This window comes from Eutrigla gurnardus (assembly GCF_963514095.1).
Source record: "Eutrigla gurnardus genome assembly, chromosome: 10".
NCBI classification, from domain to species: domain Eukaryota; kingdom Metazoa; phylum Chordata; class Actinopteri; order Perciformes; family Triglidae; genus Eutrigla; species Eutrigla gurnardus.
Genome location: NC_139924.1, coordinates 8,245,216 through 8,267,217, shown reverse-complemented (window position 1 = coordinate 8,267,217; position 22,002 = coordinate 8,245,216). Strand labels below are relative to the sequence as shown.

Here is a 22,002-nt window from a genome sequence, read left to right as displayed (position 1 = left end):
ATTTGAGGCCAAAAGACAAGCGGTTAGAGAAATGAATTCTATCATAAAAGAAGACCATGTTAGATTGCTAAATAAATGATTGACTCATTTTGTCTGGAGTAAACGTATCACACTTATTTTTGCATTATCTTAAAACACGTTGGCTGACTTGAAATTAAATCTACTTTTAAATAAATCCACTGAGTTAGGAATATTTAAAGGACAAAGGGTAAATACAGATCTGATGTCTCGTGTGCACACACACACACACACACACACACACACCCCTGTTTCATTCAATATCTGAACCAGTCCGGCACAAAGATGTCCATATATGGTGTGAATCAGGCAAAGGAAAACAATGATGTAAACTTGGCCTTCAAAGTCTTTTCATTGGCAAGCTGGTACATTAGTTTTACCTCAGCAGGTCACTGTCGCCTCATCAGTCAGATCTCACCAGCAAACACTGCAACGGGGCAGATTTGGAGGTGAAACTGATCTCACAACATGTTTACACACCTTGTTCAACAGCACATTTCGGCAATGCGGCTTGTTTTATGTCTGCAGCGCACCATCTTTTTAATTATGTATTTTGACAGTCTTGTACTTCATCAGTTGAACTACAAAACACGCTTTACTTGATGTGTAAAATCAATCTTTTAAATTGATAAACATACTATGCGTAATTCAGCCAGGACTCATAAATCAGAATTTATATCGTGCCATTGACTGCCGTGCATATTTTTTTCAGAATACGGCTCACGGTGGGCCACCAAAAGGGATGTGACATAGCCTCTCTATCCACAAGGGGGCAGTAAACGTGCCAGATTGGGTTTGTCAGGTAATTATTGATTTTGGTTGAAGGTATGGTGTCAGATCCTGATGATTTATGATGAAAAATGGCATTACGGGGTTAATATTTGTGTCAGAATGCAACCAGACATCGTGCTACGACAATGAGAGTTTGCACGTGTGCGTGTGTTATAACTAACTCGGGGTGAACGTTGCCAGAGAATGGCCTCAAGATGTTGTAGCTGCTTACTTATGTGTGTGAGAGCATAAAACAAAGATAGAAGCACACAGTCTGAGAGGCTGCTTGGTTTGCCTTTGTAGCACAGTTGTTTGTTTTTTGTATGCGTGTCTTTTCCAGTAAAGACTGACTCACTGACTCAGTCATTCTAAAGATTGCATTTTTACAAGTATGTTCACTTTTTACAGGAAATGTTTTCAGCTGTTACGTGGCACGAGTCTGAGCAGATCTGATCCTCCTGGCTTCACAACTTTTTTAGACAGCCGAGCTTTGAAAAGATGAATTACTGATATTTCGACCCTGGAAGATAATACATGATTAACTTAAACAATGAGGCTAATAACACATGGGGATAAAGACTAAACAAGATGGATGATCTGATGTTTTTACTGTCTAGTGTCCTATTCAGACGAAGGACGTTGGCTGATTTATCAACACTATTTCCTGTTAATCTATTAGACCTGTGATGAACCTGGACGTTACATAACAAGATAAACTGTCTATTGACTGCGTCTGGCTGTACATTATGTTTCTATCTGTGCGTGCAGAGTGATGAAGTGTCAGAGTGACACTCAGCCAGATGGAAGTCGCTCGCTGATCTGAAAGGTGGCTGGGCAATAATGAGACACAGATGGTAGCGGTGCACACGCACACACACACACACACGCACACACACACACACACATGCATGTACACATGCTGCTCATCCTTTAGTCTACATTATGCTCAACAGAATGTGACATTTCTCTTAAAAAGGTCATGATTCAGTAGCAGATAAATATTTGTTTTTAAGAGGTTATGAAAGAAAGATTTGATTTACATTCCGATAGTGTATCGATTCCAAAAAAGCACAGACGAACACAAATCACTGCAACAATATCGTCAAATGAACTGGAGAACTAAATGGCCATTTGATTATTATAATGTTTGCCTCTGCTTTTAAAAGCCTGTAATCACTGATTTCTATTTTTTACTAATTGTAGCAGCGAAAATAAGCCGAAACAGCTGAAAGGCAAATCTTTATTGCATATGTTAGATTTTTATAATATTGTTTTTGCACACATTCTCGTTATTATAAATACTGTACAGCTCTTTTTTACTGTAAATTCCTACTTCATATTTAAGATTCCTAACATGCAGTCATTGTTTGTTTTTCTTTTCTACCATTACTGTGGTTCTTGGGACTCTTATGCACCAACATAGCAGTGAAAATATTGATTATAGGCACTTTAATAAGTTATGAGACGATGACAATATCCAAATTCACCATATGCACATGAATGGGAAACAGCACATCAATTGTTATCAATAGATACTTGTTAGACGGGTTTCTGCGCTGGTTCAGGAGCTTAATGCAGTCACAAATACTTAAAGCAATGCGATCGCTTACAGAAGTTGTCTGGCCCTGCTCCTCGACATAAGGATTTGTGCCTGGAGAATCCATTGGTCTTTACTTCCAGCTCACGATTCATCTCACCACACACACACACACACACACACACACACACACACACACACACACACACACACACACACACACACACACACACACACACACACACACACACCAGTGTGAGGGAGTCTGTCTGGAAAAGAGACAGAGAGGAGGTCTGGGAATGCTGAAGGGGGGAGAGCCGGGAGGGAGGATAGGTGGAAAGTTGCAACTTCAGGGCAATATAGACCACATGCTATGGGAAGGAATGCACGTGTCTTTGTTGGAGAGTGAAAGAGCAAATGAAAAGAAGAGAGGAGGAGGAAAGCAGCGAGGAGGGAGGGATCTAAGCTAGGTTCTGCAGCGTGGCTCTGTGTCTGAATGAAAGAACCTCTCTCTCCCGGCCGTCTGTATGTGTGCGACTTCATGTCCGCTGCAGCAAGTGAGCACATGTCCAGAACAAACACAGCCAGACTCTCCGAGTGACTTCAAGCTGGAAGTAAATATTTTTGCAGAAATCGTCGGCTGAAGGCGCGACTTTAAATTTCCGTCCCTACTGGATTGCTTCTGAGCAATGTGAGTGCTTTTGCTTGCTGAGCATCCATACAATAACATATCTTTGAGAAATGTTCAGTAACAGGAAGGTTTGTAGACTTTCTCTATCTCAAGAAATTGTGTTGTGATCCGCAGGTGACACGGACGGAGTCCTTCCACAACAATAGGACGTTGGGATTCTGCCATCTGCCACACACACACCACCCGGACAGCTGCACTGCTGATCTGCCCACCATCAAAAGAATTCACTGGACCAGGATCGGCTTGACCTTACTTCACCTTATTTGCACACCCCACGAGGGCAGCTTGCCATATACGCATGATGTCTGGGCTCTGAGTGCTCTGTGGGTCTCTGCAGACTTGCAGGCAGGTGTGATGCTGGGTCAGTGTGTTTGATGCACATTCACACTTCAACACACACACACACACAGTTCCCTGAAACTTCAGAGACAATGCAGGACACCAAATGAGGCCATCCAATCTGCCATGATCATGTGACATGTGCATTGCCTTACAACCAGGCTTCCGTCTTCTCACACATTATACAGAAATATCACAATCAAGCTGCTTTGATTGACTTTATCCGTGGGTCAAGAGCCAAACTACTAGAACCGAGAGACGGTATCTTTGCACCATGACCCTGCAGACTTGTAACTTGCAACAAGCCTCCCCATCTCGCCCCCTGCTAGTCGTCCTGCTGTTGCTCCTCCAGGCCTGGCGGGGATGCTGTCACCCCCAGTGTTTGGACTACAAGCCTCCGTTTGAGCCCCGGCAGCCACTGGTCTTCTGTAAAGAGTATTCCAAGTTTGGATGCTGTGATCTGGAAAAAGATGAGGAGATATCAGTCAGGTTTTACACCATCATGGACAACTTCGACCATTCAGGTTATATGGCCTGTGGCAAGTACCTACGTAGCATTCTCTGCCAGGTAAGTGAGACTTTCAGTATTCCATTCATAGTTAGGTTTGATGATGCCCATGATTTTCTCTTCCCAGGCATCCAGATGTTTAAGGGATAGTATTGATTATTAATTTAATTTTATTATGTGATTGCAACTGACTCTTTTCCACTAATTTCCACTCCAGCTACTATGTGCAGCACTGATTCAAATATGCCTCTCATGCAAGGTGTAAATTTGTCTGACAGCGGATCTTTGCAGTCCCAAATAGGGAAACCTGGTTTCAGTGTCAACGGTATTACACCAAGACATCTTAGAGATGAGCACAGTGGGCATATTTGGGCAACTTATTTAGATGCATTTACCCTGCCTTCACCCAATGACAGCTGGGATCGGCTCCAGCACCCCCCCCCCCTCGCGACCCTGATAGACGATGGATTTAGATGCATTTTGATGCATTTATCGATCTGGTTTGTTTTGTCAGGAAAAAAATATGTTGTTTACATATTTCATTGGGCACCAAATAAGCACACAAAGCCCATCTGGAAATGCAATAAGAACCTGATCTCCAAAAAAACTACAGTAACCAGCAAACCATGTGGTTTAATGAGATTAACATCTGTTAGACAGCACTTACTCATGCTTGGAGAGCTAATCTACAATCTTAACTGTTTTTTTTTTTTTACGGTTTTGCTTTTTATTGAGCTGTGTGAACCTTAACAAGCCATATAATACAATACAAGGAATCAAACCTTTCAACTCTAGCTTGGAATAGATAACATGAGTGAATCATTTGAATGGAAGCTAAATCCAGAGGAAATCTTTTGAGACAATACACAGTGGTTTCATAGCACAAAACAAAACAAAATAAACATTTTAGAGAACGGCCCGCAGCCCGTTTGTTTTGGCTTCTGCAGAAATAAGATTTGATCTGAGGTGCATGGGCCAGGACAGATTTGCACTGCATCTATCATTCATTTTGTACCCCACCATCTGCACAGTCAGTGTCTGAGTCAGCACCTAATTATGCAATTAGTGTGTGGGACTGGCTTTCAGGCTCATTCTGCTAGTGAAGGAGCTCAGAAAAGAAATACATGAACACATATACTGAAATAGAAATACTCAAAGATCACAATCCAGCGACATTTCACTCAAGAACGTTTTGTTAAGCCAATGCAGTGTGAGTGATTGCTTTTTAAAGGAATGCAAGCACTGTTAATGTAAGACGTTTATTATATTCAGTACCACTTTCATCTTTGATGTCAACAATAACAAAGGGAGGGGTGAAAGTGTTCCTGGCAGTTTGTTACATCACTATGTTGAGACAGTGACAATACTCCTAAAATATAGGTTTCTATCACTGTGGTAATTATAGCCCACTGTGGTTGTTCCCCAGCAGTACAGACTGTGTAATGACAGCACTCCAGTCACGTACGACCTCCGACAGTCTAGGCTGAGTAAGATAGAGCCAGCCCAACGATGTAAATATGTAAAGCTAAGATAGGGGCTCCTTACAACATTACACGCAGGCCTACTTTTAGATAATGAGCTCCTTAACTGTTTACTAAACTGCAGGCTTACAATTTATTCTTTTCTTTAATGAGCGTAATTATGTTAAAAATATACAAAATTATTTGGGTTTGAAACTTTTTCCATTTTATTATGATTTGAGTCTTTTAACCAAAGGGTCAGTCGTGTAGAATAAAGCACTGAGCTCTGATGCTGTTCTTACTTTGAGTTTTTAATATTATCTCTTTGTTTAGATTTTACAAAAAAAAAAAAAACTTCTTTGGAGTCCCACTCAGACCCACTTTGAGGTAAGAGGTGCCCTGGAGCTGGTCAAATCACCCCGCTGCCAAGGTACTTATCCGAGGTAAACCCACCACACTGAGGCCCTTTGTTCCTGCTGCACTGCGGGAGCTTCCTGGCACTGATATCAATGAGAGAGAGAGACAGACATGCAGATGAAGAGAGAGACAGATAGAAGGGGGATTGACTGGGTCTGTGTGTGTCAGGGAGACCAGGAGTTTAACTGACCAAACAAACAACCATTTCCTCCTCTGGCCAGGGGCACAGGATATATCAAGTTCCTGCAAGAGAGGGGCACAGAGAGGAGAGGAGGGGAGGCGAGGAGGAGATAATAGCAGTGATAAAGATAAATAAACTCCATGAAGACGGGCAGAAAGATGTAGAAAAGTTAAATTGTTGTATTAGAATCGTGTGTGTGTGTGTGTGTGTGTGTGTGAAATGTTTAGTGAGTATTATCAGAACAACAGGACACTCAATGAATCGTGTCCTCTTATTACCTTTTAATTTAAGTACCCCAGCAGTGTGTCTGCTTGCTCTGATGTTCCAGTTTCCAACAGGACTTGAACGCACCATACCACAACAGATCTCAAGCACGTACAGACACACAGCATCCGACAATCAGTTTTTAACTTTTCACCACAATCACAACTATTGAGGCAGTGAGTCCGGTCGGGCCTAGTTTAAAGTTATGTTTCCATTTTTTTCTCTTCATCTCACCTTTTATCCTATTTTCTTTTATGTGCTTCACACATTTACCAGCCATCTGTCTCCTGTCTCTTGGATATATAATAAAACACCACCACGTGGACATTTCAGTGCAGTATGGGGAGTAAAGAAGGCGGGCTGAAAACTTTTATTTCTTGCTCAAGTTGGACTTTGGTTTTTTTCTGAAGTGTGTCGCGTAAACACAAATTATAGCACTTTGAAGTGGCTTCATTGTGAGGGAACAGCTGTTAGTACTTACAATGCATTTATCCTTCCCTGTGATACTAGAAGCCAAAATAAGACTCAGAACAATAGCTGTTTTTCTTTCTATTTCAGAAAACGAACTAAAGACACTCAAAGACCAAAGTAGTCGTAGACCAGTGTTGACTTAACTTATATTGTACCTTTTACACCTTTTTGCATGACTCTTGCTTCTTTATTATATGTCCTATTGTATAATAAACAAGATCAATCAAACAGTTTGAAGCACTACAAAGTCAGTCAGTCGATAAGGCTTCCATCTGCTCCGCATCCCAGTTTGCTCCAGAAACTGCTTTCATTAAAAGAACCAGCAGCTCAGACCGAACACAGCTTTTGTTTAGCGCCGTTTCCCAGGAGAGCTCACATCTCAGCCCAGCAATGTACCGTCATCACATTTAACAAAGACTGTCCGTTACAGTTAGCATCTCTCATAATGATTTATTTATTACTTATCTTTTCAGACGTTCCAGGATATTCAGTACATTATCCTGCAGGAATTTTTAATACGCCATTACATTGAGTATGGGGTGATCATTAACACCTTACACCTTGAAACTAGACTAATGTGAGACTTAAGATTGACAATTTATCGGCACAGAGGGGAAATTTGTCTTGGACTCAAATGCTGATATGATATGACATCTAGCTGCCTCCATAGTAGAGAGAATAATAGAGAGACATATTCACAAAGCAACACGTATAATAAACTTGGAGGCACACGTTATTCCTTTTTCTTTCTTTCTACTACATTCATAATTAATAATGTGTCATAGTTAATGGGGATTTTTCAGCTTGACATGCACAAAGAAATTAAAAGTGGAAATTATTCATAAGCAGTAGATCCAGGTAGAGGCACATTACGCATTCAGTGTTACGAGTTTGCCTAAATAAAGTATGTGCATTTTTGTTTTCATGTGGGAACTTTCTATTGCCGTGTGGTTTTGTTTGTTTACCAGGTTTCTTAATTGAAATGACGTCATTGTTATAGTTACAGCACATTATTAAAGGGTTACAAATAGAAATACAGAAATAGAAATACAGCTTTGGTCCACAGTGAAATTATTTAAAAAAAATCCTCCTCTTCATAAACACTGTTTTAAACAACAGCAAAAAAAATCAATATTTGTAAAAGCTACTGGTTCTGAAACAAAAACAAACTTTACTTTCTGTCCTTAGGAAATAAAAGACACCAGCACATTTTCTTTCAAGGCATACAAGTGCTACAGTATGCGGACTGTTAATAAGAGTCAGCCTAAGCTCTTCTGATGGGTGCTAAATTATTTAAACTTTTTGCATCCTGTTACTTTTTTTTGGCTAAATGCTAAAAACATTCTTTGGGAAAGTGAACTCATCTCCGGGTATTAAACACAACAAAACATGACAGATAGTGCTCTTAATCAGAAGCCTTGGATCGGTTGACCATCTAGTCGGTTGGTTTTTCGCATGTGTGTACTTTTACGAGTGTTGTTGTGCATTTTGGTGCCTTGGCTTTCAGTTTCCCGGTGATGATTGGTTGAGATGATCTGGCACCGAGCGAAAGAGCGCCAGTCGAACCACATGATGGCTTGGTTGTCGTGCCTCCCTGTGCCTGCAGCTCACCATTCTGGGTGTGGACAGTGTGGTTGTGACTTAATAACTGACTGGACCTTCCTGGGATCCATTTATACCAGGCTGCACTCTCACACAGCCTGTATATAACCCGGGCCTGTCCAGTCATAGTGAGGTGGTGAGGAGCTGCGGTGGAATGAGTGCACACAAATTGCATTTACGTGATCATGTCTTTAACTTTACCTCTGAGATAAACACATCGGCTTGAAGGAGTATAGTCGCTGATAAATATCTACATGAAACCAGGAATCTACATCTACTGTACCCATAGGGACAAAGGCTTAATAAAAAAAAACTTGCATTTATGGCTCCCTTGTAACTTTAATGGAAAGAGAATCTTGTCTTTTTTAGTTGTTGAATCATCTGTCCCTTTTGCAGGAGTGTTCTCCGTACTCCGCCCACCTGTATGATGCTGAAGATGCGAACACACCCATGCGGATGCTGCCTGGGCTGTGCGGTGATTACTGCGCCGACTACTGGCACCACTGTCGCTACACACTAAGCCTCCTCTTGGAGGAATTGGGGAGCCCGCAGCAGTTTGGGAACCTGACTGCAATATTAGAGGAAGACCGAAGGAGTTTCTGTGACTTTCTGGAGCTGAAGGACAAACAGTACTGCTATCCCAATGTATTGACAAATTCAGGTATGCATACATGTTCAGCAACTGGCACACACACACACACACACACACACACACACATGGACACGTGTCTGATCTAATTGTGAGGAAAAACTTGGAAGGTTAAGTTATTTGACCACAGCAACGACCAAACAGTTTGGCATGGATTGAAAAAGAAATGGCTAAATTTGCATTGGCATGAACCTGAACTTGCACTAACAAGACAGTCTAATTCTGATTTATGAAACAGACATTGCCACGCCTTGCTAGTCTGCACATGATGGTGGTACAAGCATGATTTTTTTTTTGAGACACATGTCAAAAAATAGAGCATAGCATAGTTAGAACACTTGATTTGATAATTATGTGATATTCTTGATTCTGGCAGTAGGTTATATTTGCTGAAGATAGATTTTTAATGCTAACCTACTGAAATAATCGAGTCTCAGACATACTTACGCTCGAAGACAACTCCTCAAACCTCCTCCTTTCTCATCGCTTGTATTCTCTTTTCTGTCCCAAGAGCTAAATGTTAACCTGGGCTTGGTACGCGAGGATCACAAAGGATGTCTGGAGCTGTGCTTGCAGGAGGTGGCCAATGGCCTCCGTAACCCAGTGGCCATGATCCACGCGGCTGATGGGACTCATCGATTCTTTGTGGCGGAGCAGCTGGGTTATGTGTGGGTGTATCTGGCCAACGGCTCCAGGATCGACCGTCCTTTCCTCAACCTCACCCATGCCGTGCTCACATCGCGGTGGGCTGGAGATGAAAGGGGATTCCTCTGCATGGCCCTGCACCCAAGGTTCATGCTTTGGATATTCACACCCCACATTTTGCATGATTTTCAATGGGAAAAGTCACTGTGTGCCTGAGTGTGTAATGTGACTTCTTCTGCTTCTTTTCTGTGCTCAGTATCACCACGGTCAGAAAGGCCTACGTATACTACTCAGTGTCCATGAATAAGCAGGAGAGGATACGTATTAGTGAGTTCACACTGCTGGCACAGGATGATAACCAACTGGACCACTCCTCTGAGAGGTGAGCATATTCAGAGTCCGATAACACAGAAAAAGTCTTTATGACTCTTTATGATTTCTTCAAATTCAAATAACTCAAGAATTCATGTGCTACTTGTGACAATTCCACAGGAATATGTAATTGAATAAAAATGATGAAGTGATGACATTTTGGACGGACATAGATGTCAACTGCATCTGGATTTGTTGCCAGATGCAGACAACCACTAGGCAGTAGTTCTAGTTTAGATTTGTGAAGCTACATTTAATTGTATGTTAGTTGTGAAGCTTGTTCTTCTTGGTTTAGAACCATTCTTGAGGTGGTGGAGCCGGCATCCAATCACAATGGAGGTCAGCTTCTATTCGGCCTCGACGGGTACCTGTACATCTTCATTGGCGACGGTGGCCGAGGTGGGGACCCATTTGGAAAGTTTGGCAACGGGCAGAACAAGTAAGTATGATTTGATTATGTTGACTTCAGTGTTTTCTAACACCTCACGTCAAATATTTAAAGTAGCAAGAATAAAACAAACTGTGATTACTTCAACGTTGATGAATCTGTAGGTGTGAATGTGAGCTTGAACAGCATACGTGGTTACAGATCATGAATGGATAGATGCATGTGTCATTGACCAATTAGAGCAAACAATGAATGCACACACTTAAGTTCCCAATAACAGACTGCATTAAAATAATGATGGACTGAATGTATCACTTTATATTGTATGTCTATTGTTCTCTTCAGGCTTTAATGATGGAAATAAAAAGAATAAACCACATCAGTATCTGGTGGCAGTCCACAGATGCCAATGGGAGTTGTGGCGTGATGTGTTTATGCCAAGTGATTATAAAAGGAGCTTTTATTAACGGGACTTCAGGACCTTATGTTAAATTACATTATCGTTTACTGTGTTGGTAAACATTAGAATAGAATAGGATTATTTAATTAATCCCAGACTGGGAAATTATTATTATTACTCTCCTATCAGACCGCATGACCTTTGCTGTAGTTAATTTGATTCATTCGATAGATAGATATAGGGCTCGCTGTATCTTAAGGCAATGTGTGTTTGTGTATGTTCACGCATGTGCACACGTATATGTGGATGCTGCTATTTGTGGGTTTTTTCTCTGTAAATGTCCTTCATTCAGCTGTGTATCAGCTGTCATTCCCTATTCTCATTTGATGTTAAAATGTTAATATTAGCCAAAGGACATCAAGGTAGAAAGTGCCGACATCACAGCTCATTTGCAGTATATTTATATTGGACAATACTGTCATACATAATAGAGCATTTTGTAAACAATTATGTTAATGGAATATCGATTCTGATAACCAAACACGCAACAACCAGACATGTTGATGCTGGTAACCGTTTTTAATTTAATATTTATACCTGACTCAGGCAAAACGCCACATCTGTTGCCCACATGCATATGCATATTGTGATGACGTCGGCTATAAAAGGGTCTATAGTGACTCTGCAAACAGTGGATCTAACAAATAGACTTAGACTGTAAAAGACATTTAAATCAATTCACCGAATATTGCACCTTCATGCCAAAAATAAAAAGTAGCCTTCTTATATTTGAAAGTTCCTGAGTGTTGTTTATCTGAAAGAAGAGTCCAAAGTGAGATCAGAACTATGGAAACATAAATCAGTTTTATAAGCAGTTAATGACATATTTATTATATTAATGACGATACATTTAGAGAGGTTTATCTGGGATACTGTCAGCTTTTCTCCAGACAGTGAGCTGTTTCTGAGGGTTGGCAGGCTGTATTAAGTGTTCTGGGAATGAGGAAGGATGCAGCCTGCCAAGTCTAATATTGACACTACACATTGCGACCGCCACACACTAGTATGTGGAGGGGAGAGAGAGAGTGGAAGGAGGGATTGGAAAGAGTGGAAATGGGCAATGAGGAGAGTGTTACCATGGCAAAGGGAGGAAAACGAAGTACATGAGAGAAGAGAACAAGAGAGGAATGAAAAAGATGGAGAGAGGGACAGTAAGATGAGTAAAAGCACAAGAGAATTAGCTCAGACGGATAGACGGAGTGAAAGGACACTAACCAAAGACAGGAAGTTGGATAGTAAGGTCAAAGGTCAAACATACGCTGAAAAGAAAATCGAAGAAAGGTTCCAGGTCCTCATCTTGCTGAATCGTCCCCTCCCCTCTTCTCTGTGCTCATAGGTCAACACTTCTTGGCAAGGTGCTTCGTGTTGATGTCGACAACAACGACGATGGAGCCCCGTACAGCATCCCCTCAGACAACCCGTTCTTAGGGGAGAAGGAAGTACGACCCGGTAATCTTCTTAATATGTTATATATCTGTGGAATTATGAAATTGTATCCTGTGATCTGATGATGAATTGACATTCAACTTGTCTTCAGGCTAAGACGGATGCAAAATCTCCTTTCATTCAGGACACACATGCCTTTGATTTCTGCACGCAGCAATTTATTTTAGATTTAAATGTCATTTTTTTCTTTCCGTGCAGAGATTTATGCATATGGAGTTCGCAACATGTGGCGTTGCTCCTTTGACCGAGGTGACCCCGCTACAGGCCGAGGCGGAGGCAGGTTGTTCTGTGGTGACGTAGGCCAGAACAAATACGAAGAGGTGGACATCATTGTTAAAGGTGGGGTGATATTATTTTTCACAGCTCCAAATGAAATGGTTCGCTTTCACGTGAGATGAGGCTCATCACCCCCTCATCTTCATGTCATGTGAAACTGCTCTCTTAAAAACAGACAGGCCATGAGTCTGACAACATCATCTAAGCTTATGCCCCTCCATAAGGGGCATGACATAAACGTCTAATTATAGCCAAAGCAGTAGTTTTGTGAGTCCAAAAGTTTTTTCTTCAAAGTATATTTACTGTGTTGTGAAGTTGTTCCATTTGGAAAGAATGGTACTACTTCTCTTCCCCTGAGAAGTTGCACTAACTTTGTCACTACACGTTTAAAGGAGGCAACTACGGATGGAGGGCCAAAGAAGGCTTCAGCTGCTACGATCGCAAACTCTGTCATAACTCTTCGCTAAGTGAGGACACTTTCTCTGCTGCTGCCATTCATTTATTTATTTTTATAATATATTACAAACATCTAAATCAAGTGACTTTCCTATGGGGTCAGTTCAGTCTCATTAATAATGAATGCACAGAGAAGGATTCACAAATGTATTTTGTTATTTATATATAAATGACTCTCTTCTCACAAATAAATTTCGTTTTAAATAAATGTCATATAAATCCATAAATATATGAATTAAAAAAATATTTGCAATTTTCAGCAAAAATGTATTTGTATGTTGTTACATTTATATACAAACTGTTAAACTTGAATTTAAAAGACGCTTTTCATTTGTGAACTTGTTTGCATTTGTTCGTGAACTGGTCTGTATTTGTTTGTGGATTTTTGAGACTCTCCTGACGTAGCTGGATTCAGAAATGCATTTTTTTGTAGCCTCTCTGTAGCCAATCAGATGCCTCCCTCGTTTTCAGCCAATCACATGACTGCATTCCTTTTTCGCTGCGCATTTTGCGTTGCTTTTCGGTAAAAGAAGCTTGTTTGTAGCTAGCTAAATCCATTAGCTAGCTAGCTCTTATAGTCAGCACTTTGAAACCAATGTAGTAAGCAATTTACCTATTAGTTATTATGGTTTGCTTGTAACTTATTTTTGCAGCCATTAACAACAGGTAAGCTTTAGCAAGCAAATGACCGATACCGTTATGTTTTCTAATGTTAGTAGGATCATATTATGCTAGCTAAGTTAGCTTATGATCCGTTGTCTAAAAACATTATGGCTAACTAGTTAGCTAACGCAAATGCGCTAAATGCACAGAGAAAAAGCTGTGCTGTGGCCATGGCGAGGTACCCCTCGTGGGAATGCAGTCATGTGATTGGCTGAAAACGAGGGAGGCATCTGATTGGCTACAGAGAGTGCCTTGTTGAAAAAAATGCATTTGTGAATCCAGCCAAGTCAGGAGAGTCTCAAAAATCCACAAATTAATACAGACCAGTTCACGAACAAATGCAAACAAGTTCACAAATGAAAAGCGTCTTTTAAATTCAAGTTTAACAGTTTGTATATAAATGTAACAACATACAAATACATTTTTGATGAAAATTGCAAATATTTTTTTTAATTCATATATTTATGGATTTATATTACATTTATTTAAAACGAAATGTATTTGTGAGAAGAGAGTCATTTATATATAAATCACAAAATACATTTGTGAATCCGTCTCTGTGCGTTCAGTATTAATGAGACTGAACAGACCCCATACTTTCCATCCGTATTTCTCAATCTTAATCTTCAGTATGCAGTATGCCACTATCGTTGATATGGTGATGAACCAATGTGTTGTTCTATGTCTAGATGACATCTTGCCCATCTTTGCCTACTCCCACAAGTTGGGGAAGTCAGTGACTGGAGGATACATCTACAGAGGCTGTCAGATGCCCAACCTCAATGGACTCTACATCTTTGGGGACTACATGAGTGGGTTAGTATCTTTGTGTTATACTTCAATCCATACTTTAAAACTCTTGAGACAAAGGACTGATTTGTGCTACCAATATAAGAATACACAGCCTAATTAAAATATGCACAGATCCATAGGCGTATCTAGCCCGTTTTTAGTGGTGCTTTAGAGTCCCAGCACCCCGAAAACATATTGCATAGATAAATGCAATGTAAGTGTTTGACAAGCTTAAACATGGTCAAAAAAATCATAGACAGTACTTTTGCTTTACCACCCCAACCGCCTCATGGTATGATCCACTTTCTCTCTCTCCCTCCCACCTGCCCTATTCAGCCCCGTTATACATCATTACCTTTTCATTTTAATACAATTTAATTAGTACTACTTTGCTTTTTTGCTCAGCATTAAAGTAATACTTCCACTCACAATGATTTCCCCTTCCCCACAAGTCTGATGTTCTTCATTCACAAATGTGGGAATGATAGTCCAAAATGACATTAAAATGTACAGTATTGGGATCATCACAGTTAGTGTGCCTGGAGAAACACAAACACTTTCAATAAGGAGTGTGATAAGCAACGATTACATTGTGCTATTTGCGTTTACGTGCATTTCGTTTCTGTTTAGGCGTCTGATGTCTCTAAAGGAGAATGTCACTTCAGGTCAATGGAAGTACAATCAGATCTGCATGGGAAGAGACCAGACCTGCAGATTCCCCAAACTCATCAACAGTCACTATAAATACATCATCTCTTTTGCAGAGGATGAAGCAGGTAAGAACCTAAAAACATGCATTATAACCTACACATACTGTATATTGCAGAACTAAAAGTAAACTTCTGTGAAGTTAAGTGACATGGTTAAAGGTTTTTTTCTCAACTTGTGGTATTGTTGATGATATTAAATTACTACCAAATGGACCCAGTAGAGGGTTAAGTTTGGCCTTGAGTCTGCTTTGAATTAAAGAGACATGCTGCTGCTTTTCATTAACCTTTTCCCTCCCTTTGAAACAGCCTTGAAAGAGATTTAAGTTGAACAGTTCAAGCAAAGTCCAAACCAAAGACAAGACACCAGCCCCCATTTATTTTACAATATCACACATTTTTGTAACTGGTTATGAGTCTTCTCTCCCCTGCCCTCCCTTTCCATCTCCTCTTTATTGCTCTCTCTCTCTCTCTCTTTCTCTCTCATTCATACCAATTTTTGAAATATTGCCATTCCTCCTTCCTTTCGCCCTGCTCTCCAACTTCTTTTCACCTCCCTCTTTTTCTTTCTTGTGGAGTCTTTCTCCATTTTTTACTCTGCCTTGACTCTGTCGCTCTTTGCTCTGTCCATGTTTCTAGGTGAACTCTATTTCTTATCCACGGGAATCCCTGGTGCCATGGCCAGAGGAGGAGTCATCTATAAGATAGTGGACCCTTCCAGGTAGCTTAATCATGACAACATTACTGCAGCGAGAAATACACTTTCATCAAACCTACAGGGTGTGTGTGGTGTAGAGGTTTTTCTGGTCTTGTCAAGTGGCCAGGTGTGTGTGTGTGTGTGTAAACGGCACCAGAAAGGAAATGCTACAATCCATCCGGTCCTTGTATGGCCAAAGTGAGAGCTGTGTCCATGTGTTCAGAATTGGTCAATTGATATAGATTTCATATGCATAAACAGTTAAACTGAAGATGATGATCTTCTGATTTCTTTGCTATTTTTGTACTTAGTAATATAACTTTGACTTTTTGCACATTCTTGTCTTGTTTATTTATTTGTATTTATGTGTGCATTTTGTTAATTATTATTTTTAATAGACTAAGCATTATTGTATTGTATTTAAAAAATGCATTGAATTATAATAGTAGTAGTGGTGGTAATAGTAGTGGTGGTAATAGTAGCAGCAGATGCAATAGAGCCCTCAGACCTGCAAATAAAGCAGAAGTGGGGAGAAGCTCTCAAAACTGTTCCACCGGTGTGGCAAACTGAGGAACCCCAAAATTCCCTTTTAACTTTTACAGTATACTTTAAAAAGCTACAGAACTTAAGATCATGTAATAGGTTGCATGTGTGTGCTTATTTTATCTCTCCTGAGCACACAGGCGGGCGGCACCAGGAAAATGCAGCGTCAAGCCTTTGCCTGTTCAGATAAAGGGAAAACTGATTCACTTCCACCCCAAAGCAGGTGAGCCAAACTTTAAAATGTATTAAGTTCACTTTTGGTTTCTCAGTAGGTTTTAGGTATTAGACCCTTAGCCATATGCACTCTATCAAAACCTTATCAGAGCTTTATGTGTTGAATGCTAACAAAATACTATTCTCTATTTTTCCTCATTATCTTGTCAATCATCTGTCATCTGGATAGTTTTTGATGGGTACAAATATCTTTCATGTTTGCAGAGTTTGTAATCGACAAGAAACCAACCACAACACCTGTACCCACGACAACCACAAGAAAAACTACGACAACAAAAACACCACCAAAAAGAAAATATCCTTTAATAATAATCAAACCACCAATGCCAACAAGAAAGACAACAAGGAAAATGCCACCACCAACAACAGCAACAACAGCAACAGCAGCAGCAACAACATCAAGGAAAACAACATTACAGACAACAAGAAAAGCAACAATGAGAAAAACACTACCACCAACAACAACAACAGCAGCAGCAACAACAACAAGCAAAGCAACAATGAGCAAAACGCTATCACCACCAACAACAACAACAGCAGCAGCAACAACAAGAAAATCAACAATGAGAAGTACGCTACCACCACCAACAACAACAACAGCAGCAGCAGCAGCAACAAGAAAATCAACAATGAGAAAAACGCTACCACCACCACCAACAACAACAGCAGCAGCAGCAGCAACAAGAAAATCAACAATGAGAAAAACGCTACCACCACCAACAACAGCAGCAGCAACAGCAGCAGCAGCAACAACAAGCAAAGCAACAACGTTAAAAACGCTACCAACAACAACAGCAGCAACAACAAGAAAAGCAACGATTAGAAAAACTCCACCACCAACAACAACTATAAAAGCAAAAACAACAATAAAAACAACCTCAGCAACAACAATCAAACCAACAACCATAACAACAACTGTCCAGATGACCATGGCAACGACCCCGGCCACAACCTCAGCCACTGGTAGGACTACTGGTGCACCTGTTTACCCAGCCAGCTCTACTGATTACCCAACCATTAGGTCCTCTATTCACACAACCACTGAGTCAAATGTTAGCTCTAACAATAAGCCCACCAGTCGACCAGTGCACCCGTCGGTGCTGGGAGAAGCCCCCAGTATCAGACCAGGTGGTTTCTTCTTCTCTGCTCTGTTTTTGCTTTACATTTTAACATGCTAATAGCTGAATTAACAAAATTCTCTGCAATTTCCTTTCCTGATTTCGATGATTAATATAACTTCAAATCAAACCATTTTTAAATCATAAAACTATTAATTACAGTTTAAAAAATTGCCACAGGGGTTGCTACAAAGCAGTTTTTGGTCAGTTTGAAGTATTGCAGGGTAGAAACTGATTTAATTATAGCTCACTCCTGGCAATTATAGTGCTATTTATTCAAAGCTAATCAATAGTTTAGCTCTAATGTATTTTCTTGCATGGTGACAATAGCAAAGGATGATTAAACACATGCTAAAAATAAAATGAACTTTTAAATAAATTGATACATTGACAATTGAGACAGTAATATATGTATTTTAAATGATTCTGTTTTTTGTTGTGTAAAATCTTTTTACAATCCTCAAAAATTACCTTAATTTTTTTTAATACTTCTGAGACTCCAAAGTAATCACTTACATACTTAACTCAAGCCACCTATGGAAGTTGCTTAATACACAGTTATTTTGCCTAACAAACATACTTATTTTAACTCAAACCACAGCCTTTTCCTGAATCTAACCAAGTAGTTGTGCTGCCTAAATAAACTTTGCACTGATTGCTCTTGCTGCTGGATATTTGCAGGAGAATGCCTGATAAATGAAAAGTAACTATTCGTAGCATAACATTAACACTGCTGTATGAGGATACGTTGACCCAATGGGTAATTCTTCTATGCAATTTTCTTCTTATGCTTCATCGCCATTTTTTGCACTTTTTACTTGAAAAGTAGGGGGGAAAGAAATACGTAAATGTGCTAAATCGCCTAAGAGGGAATATTTGATTAGTAGTATAGACACCATTAAATGCTAATAAAACTGCAGTCAAGTTTACAGAAACTTATATGAAGTACAGTAGTGCTTACTGACTGAAAGCAAATTAAATGAGCGTATATACAGGATGAGGATAATTCTGCATTTACATGGACTCAGGCAAACTGGTTATCATGTTAGTGAACAAGAGCAGGACCGTAAAATAAGTGAGAATGGTAGATGGCATTGCTGTAAAAAACTTTTTGCCATCCTACTGCTACATGCATTACTAGAATAATTACATACTAGAATAATTAGAATCATATCAATAAAAATGACATGAGAAACATTACATTACATCTCTCCATCACCTGTATTTGTTTGAACAGACTTCATTTCATCACCATAGCAACATGTCGTGATGTGTCCAGAAGGTGTCCATCTGCCGTCTACCTAATTCTATGTGAATGCAGCATTAGCTTCATGTCAAACTCAGGTACAGGATAATTAGCTAACATGGCAGCTTTAATTCCTGCTTGAATGATATTCTTTGGCTGGAACAAGAGTCTCAAGCAGGATGAACGGTGCTTATTTATATGTTGGGTATTTGCCAGAAACTTTTAATTTAAATTGGGTACTTTGGCATTATTTATTTTGAATAAATGGTTCTGCATCAGCTTCAGTTTGGACATTCATCTTTTGTGTGTCGGTGTTTATGTTTGTCTTTCCTTGCTTGTCTTCAAGGATAACATTGCTCTAAATGGCTTATTTTGTAAAATACTCTGAAATTACCAATTTGGTGTTCTTGTTGGAGATATTTGCCATTTTTTGGGAAATGTGCTTATTTGCTTTCTTACAGTTATGTATGAGAAAACTGCTACCCCCCTTTGCAGCGAAAGTGCCATCAATCATCTCATCTAACTTTGATAAGAAAGCGAATAAGAGCATTTCCCTGATGCCAAACTTCTTAAAAAAAAGACATATTTAACACATTGTTAAACTCCATACATTCAAATTAAGAGAGTGATTCTGTCTCTCCATCAGGTTATCGCACAACCGTCATGACTGCAGCCTTCTCTAGGACTGCTCAAACCCCAATCATCACCACACCTCCAACCAGGAGACACGGGAGACCCCTCCACTTCCCATTTACCACCTCCCAACCTTTGACCTTGGCACAACCTCCTCCCTCTCCTTCCACAACCTCCCTAAAACGACCCCGGATAACCCTGACCTCCTCACGGTACCCGGAGCGTCCGGAAGCGTCGACCACACCGCGGTCACCATATTGGAGCCAGAAACCCACAGCGCCCAGCTACAAGCCCCCGAGACCACCAATCAACACAACGCTGCCTAAATCCCAGGAAGAGAGGCTGTGGCTCGGAGAGAAGCTGGAACTGGGTGGGGAGGGCAACCAAATATATAAGAGGCCCAGAGGAAGAGGTCGGGGTCACAGGAGAGGAAGAGGGCGAAGGCTGCGGATCGGCTCAGTGCGTCTGGTGAGCGCAGACGGCTTATCAGACCGAGGTAGAGTGGAGATCTTTATCCGTGGTGAGTGGGGGACAGTGTGCGACGACCTTTTCACCAGCAAAGCGGGCACCGTGGTGTGTCGACAGCTCGGCTTCAAGATGGCGATGGTGGTGATGAAGAGGGCCATGCTTGGGGAGGCAGACCACAGCGTCAGGATTCTGCTGGACGACGTGGAGTGTGAGGGTGGGGAGGGATCGTTGCTGGAGTGCAAGAGGTCCCGGGTGGGGAAGCACAACTGCTCACACGAGGAAGATGTAGGGGTGATATGCGGTTAGCAACGGAGCGGTGAACAGCATAGGAATGTATGATGTATCACATAGAGAAAGTGACCGGATGAGAAAGAGGAGAAGAAGGGAGTATGTGAAGAAGGTGTCGTATATGTTGATGGTGTCAGTTTGCTAAAATTTCAGCATTTTTTTCATGTTTTCCAGATTCCCATATTGATGTATTCAATGTTGTCATTTTCTGAGATACATCATAATTAATACTGTTTGTTTTGTTTTTTTTACATAGGAAAGAGGAGCATTGAGGATAAAGTTTCTCCTTAACTCACTCACTGTTTTGGCAAATCTAACTGAGCACACTACGTAACCCGTCGCTAAGCCCCCTGTCTACCATGGAGCCCACACTGTCACAAACTTCACTCCCTGGAAAAATAAATAAGGAATATTATCTAATTTATGGAAGAACAAAATTGCTTTAACCATGACTAGCTTGAAATACACCATACCAGAATGAAGAATAGGAAAATCTGATAGGATTGTGTGAGAGTCCATGGAGCAGAGCCGGATAGTTGTCGGACCCTGGTTGGAACCGGCTGATGCTACACTATGACTAGCCAGTCTATGTTCGAGGTGTGGGACTAAGCGAAGCGTCGGTTATTATAGTTCATATCAATTCATAGAGCATTAGTTACTTATCCCAAGCCCAAAGTGTAATGAACGGTCTGGTCATATCAGCATTTGTGAATCAAGTAATATCAGTGTTATTAAAGCATTGTCGATCATCACTGTTGACCGTTGATGATCATTGATTTGATGTTTATGATTTTACGTCTTCAGGCATTAAAACGTCTGTTTTTGATGAATAGAAATTTGTTTGATTGACTCAAACATGCTCGAGTGAGTCTTCGAGAAACATGAACCGTGTTTTCTGGCTGTGTGCTTTACATACTTTCTTACAATTACAATTGTATACTTTCAGCAGGTCTATTTTCTAAAACAGTTTTTTTTTTTTTAATTGTTATACCTTTTTTGAGTTCTAAGAGTTTTTACAAGGAAATGCTGGACATTCTGTATGGTGAATGTAATTGTTTCCACTTTTATATAAGGAGATCTGAGGGCACTTTGAGTGGCTGTGATATAAAGTTGAATTGCAAAGAATGCATTGTTATCCTCTATTGTTCTCTGCCAGTGTGTTTTCTTTTACTTTTGGGACTGTGGTCAAACAGAAAGGAGTGCAGTAAAACAGCAATGTTACTGATCAGCATTTTCAGATTGCCCATCTTCATGTGTCGGCCAGACAAATGAAAGAGACTTTGCAGGTTCATATTCAGCATTTTCTTAATGGCGTCTGTAAAATGCAGCTGTTTTTGAATCACCGTGGCGTATTTGTTTTTGGCTCATTGCTGGAAGGTTTTTTTTATTCCTCTATAAATACCCTTTATTTTTTGTCCTCCATCCTGCATTGTTGTGTTATATTTGCACATGGAATTTGGTGACTTCATCATCAAAGTAAAAGCCAGATGGAATGTAATCGACAAATCTATTTGTGGTAGAAAATAATCTGTGGGCAGAGTGTTTTGGCAGAGAGCAATTCACTGTCATGCTAATTATAAACCTAAAAAAAAAGATGATCTTGTGCTGACCTCTGTGGGTGGAACATTTCAAAACCCTTGAATGTGAGAAAAACCCCAGCAG

At 40.3% G+C, this 22,002-nt stretch overlaps 1 protein-coding gene and 1 long non-coding RNA gene across 3 annotated transcripts in view; both read left to right on the top strand.

Annotated features, from left to right (window-relative positions):
* Nucleotides 1-22,002, top strand: part of LOC311020381 — a 134,612-nt gene that overhangs the window by 7,823 nt on the left and 104,787 nt on the right. The gene's annotated exons all lie outside the window — the stretch shown is intronic.
* LOC311019753 (HHIP-like protein 2) lies at nucleotides 2,813-21,641 on the top strand. Of its 2 annotated transcripts, XR_014597831.1 has the most exons (16): nucleotides 2,813-3,017; nucleotides 3,132-3,924; nucleotides 8,656-8,920; nucleotides 9,420-9,699; nucleotides 9,810-9,935; nucleotides 10,221-10,364; nucleotides 12,110-12,222; nucleotides 12,418-12,558; nucleotides 12,888-12,962; nucleotides 14,304-14,430; nucleotides 15,037-15,182; nucleotides 15,753-15,834; nucleotides 16,494-16,576; nucleotides 16,792-17,550; nucleotides 19,598-20,452; nucleotides 20,597-21,641. XR_014597831.1 is itself a non-coding variant. In XM_084019323.1 (15 exons), exons 2-15 carry the CDS (start codon nucleotides 3,631-3,633, stop codon nucleotides 20,356-20,358), a joined length of 3,396 nt encoding a protein of 1,131 aa, XP_083875449.1. In that variant the 5' UTR covers nucleotides 2,813-3,017; nucleotides 3,132-3,630; the 3' UTR covers nucleotides 20,359-21,641. The 2 variants fall into 2 exon arrangements, 1 of the variants encoding a protein (XP_083875449.1); XM_084019323.1 differs by having other exon boundaries at nucleotides 19,598-21,641.